This window comes from Onychomys torridus, chromosome 3, assembly GCF_903995425.1.
Source record: "Onychomys torridus chromosome 3, mOncTor1.1, whole genome shotgun sequence".
In the NCBI taxonomy this organism is placed as follows: Eukaryota; Metazoa; Chordata; class Mammalia; order Rodentia; family Cricetidae; genus Onychomys; species Onychomys torridus.
The window spans coordinates 102,460,955-102,466,983 of NC_050445.1; the positions used below are offsets into that span (position 1 = coordinate 102,460,955).

A 6,029-nucleotide genomic window follows, 5' to 3' on the forward strand; every position below is an offset into this window, starting at 1 on the left:
AGCAGATCCCCTGCTTTGGTACATGATTATAAAAGCGTCCTCCGATGTAACGTCCACCCACACCACGCGTGACGTCGCTGTTAACACAGGGAAGTTCTCTCGGAGGAGGAACTGTCACCATCGTAGACACTGCGTGACAGTGACTGCATCCTGGTGACGAGGCGGTTGTGACTGAAATCCAAAACATCCGGTTCGTTAGGGCGGCCATCCTGGGCTCCCCCGCGTACGGCCGCCGTGCGTTCCCGGACTGTCTCGGGGGTTGGAAACTGAGGCCCGGCGTCGCGAGGCCGACCAGGGTAGGGTCGAGGCGGGGGCGCGCGGCCAGGGCCGTCCCGCTCGCACCCGCGCCGTCCGCGCCACCGCCTTCCCGAGACACTCACCTTCATCATCGCCAGCCCCGGAGGCCACCGCGGTTCGGCCAGGGCCTCCATGGTCGCTCCTGACAAGACCGCCAGCTACCGGCCTGCCACGCAGCTCCTCTACTCGAAATTCCCCGCGCTACGGCATACGTCGGCAACGCGCGACGCGCTCGAGGCCAAGCGCACAGCATGCTGGGAGCTGTAGTTAGCCTGTGTCGGGCTTCAGTGTCTTGGGAAGCCCTCAGAGGAAAAGCGCGAATTCCAGGGTGCAGCCTGCAGTGGTGCAGTCCTTAGACCCCGGGGAACAAGAGGATGATTGGAAAATTAAGGGCAGCTTGAATCTGTCTTAGAAAGTGAATACATAAAAGATTCCCGAAGGTGATTGATTATTAGGACAAAAGACAGTCAGGAATTAAATGAATTCTAAGCCTGGATAGAGTTTTCAAGGTCTAGGATCCTGTCTTCCCCTCAGGTTGTACTCTCTGGTTGCTATAGAGATCTGTCCTGCTCCTTGCAAACATCTAAAGTTACACTTCTGTCTCAGCTCTGCTTCCTGTGAGCGATAGTGGCATCCACCAGAGCCACACAGAGCCTACGTGATCTAAATAGGAACTCCTGCTTTTAGCACAGGGGGAGGCGTCAAATGCAGCCCTATCCCCCACTAAGCACGTGCTCTATGCTCGACCACTTACCTACTCCCCCAGCCCGAACCTCTAAAAGTTTAATTTAAAGTTACTTCTATTCTTCAGAGATAACCACTGTTAATATTGGCATTAGTCCCAGATGTTTCCCATGCAGACTGACAAAGAGTTTCTCCTTGACCAAACTTCAATCAGGCTCCTAAACCATCTCCGAGCCAATCTTCCTCATAAGGTCCAGTTTTAGCAGAGAGCATTACTAAATCAGTTTAACAGGAACCACAATCTTCATATCAAATAACTCCGACTGCTTGATAGGTTCCTCATCCTCATCCATACCCCCAGGTGATGTCTTACCACCCTGACCTGTCTCCAGCAAGGATCCTTTTAGGCTGGTTTAACCAGAATCCCATCATCTACATGTGGAACAATGACCAACACACAGCCAGCCTGGCTGCTCAGCTCATCATTCACCCCCTGCCTCCTGTGGGCCTCCACTTTAGTAGGTCTCAGGGGCCACAAGTTAGTCCAGCTGCCACCCAAGACAGAACCCTGCAGCTTGCCCTGTCACTGACACACATGTGGCCCGTGCATTCACTCATGCAACATGTTTGTTTTGAAGACTTACGATGGGCCAGGCATGTGAGCTCTCCTGGGAAATAGGTAGAGGTAGGGTTGTCATAGACACTTTACAAATGTGAAGGCGGAGGCCCAACAGGTTAGAGCTTCATTCTTTTGAGTTCTCTTCATAAAGGGACCTCTGTACTCTGAGCCAACTAGTTTTTCCTAGCCCACACTCTCACATGCATTGGGCAATAAGGCCATGAACAACATTTAGACAATAGACTTTAATATCTATCACAGTAATAGCTAACACATATTAGACCACCTGTGTTCAAAGCACTGTTGTGTTTTTACATCTATGCACTTATTCGGCTTATTAATTTATTATTCAGAGGAAAGAGAAATAGGTCATTGGTGCAGGGCATTTTGCAGATAAATAGAAGCAGGGTTTGAACTCAGGCTGTCTGGCTTTTGAGAATATACTAACTACCACAGAATATTCTCCTAAAAATCCAGTCAAGGCACTTCTCACTTACAGAGATATAGGAACAGAGTGTCATCAGAACAGCAAAACAATTCATCAAGGTCACGTAATTTTGTCGGTGGCAATGCTCAGGCTTGATCCAGATTTTTAACTTCAACCCAAAGAGATCACCAGAGACGCTTTATTGAGCAGACAAGGGCACACAGGGCAGTGCCAAATCTGAGAATCCCAGGCCACCAGATTGAGCAAACCAGCAAAGGGAGGTAGGTAAGTAGAGGGTCAGGTGCCTAGTGGATTTGTACCAACCAATCAGAGATGAGTATGCAAATGAACTCTAGGTTGAGTTGGGCACTGTTGGATTGTTGTGGCTGCATCAGGAGCAGGTATCTGTGCAAAGATAGGACAATAACAATAAAACCAGTGTGCAGTAGTTATTCCTTTAGAGTCACGTCTGGATACTGGGTAATTAAGTTGACTGGGAAACTGGCTGGGAAAGTAAAAAAGAAATATATGAGAAAAGAAGTAAAAATGGGGAAGGGAGGGAGAGAGGGAAGGAGAGAGAGAAGAGGCAAGGGTGAGGAGGCACTCCCTTCTCTGTGCAAAGCCTCAAGGCCACGCCCCATGCCATTCATCTCTGCAAACTTGCCCCCAGCCACTTGGTGAGATGGGATGAATGGGCAGATCACCAGTGAGCTCACATTTTCATGCTGTCTTTTCCTCCTGAGCTGAATGTTTCTCTCCTGTTCTTTTTAGCAACAACCAGGGAGCTAAACACTACTCCAGACCTAGGGAAGAAAGTACCAGGGGCAAGCAGATTCCAGAAGGCCACCATGGGCTCAGAACAATACACTGACATCTCCCCCCCTTTCCTTCCCTTAAGCCTCCAGAACCATTCTCCTGTAACAAGCTGCCATCTGTCTCTGAGAAATCTGTCCCTCTTTTAGATCAATAAAGAGTTTGTTCAGGAGCAAAAACAAAATGTTCTGTATTTAAAAGCAGACTACAGTCAACAGGATCTCCCACAACACTTAGCACCAAGCAGAGAGCCAGGCAAGGATAGCTCCATGAAAAAAAAAATATTCCCTGTTTATCTGAAATTAATTTTTAACCTGGTCATCAGTGCTTTTATTTGCCAAGTCTGGCAGCTCTAATCAGAGCAATGTCCTCCTAGCCAAGTGGGGGCCTGGCTTGGACTCACCCACTCACCCTTGATGTTTCATGGTCCTGAGCACCTGCCAAAAGCATCTTCCCATCTTGCATTTCTCTCTGCCCTCCATCCCCTCTCCTTCTGTGACCTGCCTCACTCTCTTAGAGAGCTTGAGGCTTTGTCCCCCTCCCTTCCTATCTTCCTTCCCTCTCCCTCTCTCCCATTCTTATTTCTATTGTGCTTTGTCTGTCTGTTTGCAGTACTAGGCATCAAATCCAGGGCCTCGAGTGAACCAGGCAAGCACTCTACCACAGTGCTATATCCTCAGCTTCCCGAGACACAGACACTCTCTCTCTCTCTCTCTCCCTCCCTCTCTCTCTCTCTCTCCCTCCCTCTCTCTCTCTCTCTCTCTCTCTCTCTCTCTCTCTCTCTCACACACACACACACACACACACACACACACACACACACACAAACACACACCTTTAAGATTTAGTTGTTTTGTGTTTGGGTGTTTTGCCAACATGTCTGTCTGTCTGTACCACATATATGATGAGTGTTTGCAGAGGCTGAAAAGGGGTGCTGAATCCCCTGGATCGAGAATTATAGATGGTTGTGAACTACTGTATAGCTGCTGGGATTCAAACCTAGGTCTTCTTAAAGAGGAGTAGATGCTCTTAACCACTGAGTCATCTTTCCAAGCCTCAGCCTTTTGGTTTTTAAGACAAGGTCTGGCTATGAAACACAGGGTACCTGCTTTCATTTCCTGAGTATTCACACTCCAAGTTGTAGGGTACTACAAGATCCAGCCCCTCCATTCATTCCACTAAATGTTTCCAGCCCCCTGACACCTTTGCCACACAATTCAGATGTGGTCCCTAATCTTGAGGAGCAGACACCCTGGGGGGTGGAGGTGGGGCAAAGGATAGAGACAATATAGACAAGGCAGTACAAAAAAAAGGTGAATGAATACAAATTTCCTAGCATGGGAAATGAGTGGCAATACATCAAAAGCTGATGGTTCAGTGGAGGACACCATGAATTGGATGCCCTGGGAAGTCTCCTATAGGAGGTAACATGTGCATGGTGACCCATTTTGGAAAAGATACCAACAGCCATGTTAAAACCTAGAATGAGGAGTTCCTGGCTTTGGCAAAGTGTCTGGATTTCAGTGCATATTAACTTGAGCAAGTAGTTGAACCTCTCTATGCCTCAGTTTTCTCATCTGTAAAATGAGCTGATCTCATTTTAAGATGTATGCTAACACATTGCAATGATATTTGGAATTCAAATGCAAACCGAACATAGAAAACATTCTAGTGATAGAGAGAACAAATTAGCTATATTACTTCCTGCATTATTCTAAAATTTTGAAAATTTCTATCAAAATTAGTTGTTTACTGTCTGCCATCTTACAAGTGGCCACATGGGGGCAACATAGTACCATACAAGAGCAGTGCTCAAACAGGCTGAAACACATGGTCCATCATCACATTAATCCATAGTTCATTTATATCTTGTCTTTTCATTTCATTGACTTTAGCGAGTTCTGAGTATATTCAGGGTCCTTTTCTGAACCATAGAAGAAAAGAATCAGGGTGTAGTGACAACCACCTTTAATCCCAGCCCTCAGGAAGCAGAGACAGGAGGATCTCTGGGAGTTCAAGGCCAGGCACAGCTACATAATGAGACCCTATTAAGAATTAATGAAAAAAGAGAGAGCAGGGATGGAGGGAAGAAAAGAGAGGAGGAGAGATCCCCCTGCCTCACCTCTGCCTTCCTGAGATCATATGTGTAGTTTCTAGATGACAAGAAAGGGGCTGTTACTAGCAGGCTCTGCCTGGATTGTGGAGGTACTGGTGTCTTGTTTGGAAGAGAGATGTGGCCAGGCATTTTGGAAAGAAACAAATTATTCTGAGAAGCAGAGACAACTGGTCACTTGTCCTGTGAGTAGATCTCCTGGTCAGGTTTACCAATTACCAAGCATGGTTTGAGGAAGGTTATCCTACCTCTCTGAAACTGAGTCTAAAAATAGTTTGAATTTACAGCTTTTCTGTTAGATGAGAATAAGACAGTCCATGAGACTCATTTAAAACAGTGCCTGGGGAATCTAGAGAGATGGCTCAATGATTAAGAGAACTCACTGGCTGTGCTTGCAGAGGACCCAGGTTCAATTCCCAGCACCCATGTGATGCCTCACAACTGTCAATAACTCCAGTCCCTTGCCAGGTGGTGTGGCACACACATTTAATCCCAGCACTCGGGAGGCAGAGCCAGGCGGATCTCTGTGAGTTTGAGGCCAGCCTGGTCTACAGAGTGAGTTCCAGAAAAGGCACAAAGCTACTCAGAGAAACCCTGTCTCGAAAAACCAAATTAATTAATTAATTAACTAATTAATTAATTAACTCCAGTCCCAGGGGATCTGATGCCCACAGTGTTAACAAAATGCACTCACATACACACAGGCAGTAGAATAAAGATAAATAAAAAAACTTAAGTGCCTGGTGTCGAATAATCTTTTTGTACACTATGAAGATGTGTCATTCTGATTAGCTTAATAAAAAGCTGAATGACCAATAGCTAGGCAGGATTTCCAGGCACAGAGGATGCTGGGGAGAAGAAGGGCAGAATGAAAATAAGACGATGGGGGCCCAGGGTAAGCAGCATTGGCATTACAAAGTAAAGCCATGTAAAAGAACATAGATTAAAGACATAGGTTAATTTAAGTTATAAGAGCTAGTTAGAAACAAGCCTGAGCTATAGGCTGAGCTTTCATAATGAATAAGTCTCTATGTGGTTATTTAGGAGCTGGGCTGGTGAGACAGAGAAAGACTCCC

At 46.5% G+C, this 6,029-nt stretch overlaps 1 protein-coding gene across 2 annotated transcripts in view; it reads right to left on the reverse strand.

Annotated features, from left to right (window-relative positions):
* Rad18 (RAD18 E3 ubiquitin protein ligase) overlaps positions 1–490 on the reverse strand; it is a 95,575-nt gene extending 95,085 nt beyond the window's left edge. For both annotated transcript variants that reach the window (XM_036181565.1, XM_036181564.1), the window contains exon 1: positions 381–490. In XM_036181565.1, the coding sequence (XP_036037458.1) occupies positions 381–431 (51 nt within the window). In that variant the 5' untranslated portion in view covers positions 432–490. The remainder of the gene's footprint in view (positions 1–380) is intronic.
* Positions 491–6,029: the final 5,539 nt, after the last annotated feature.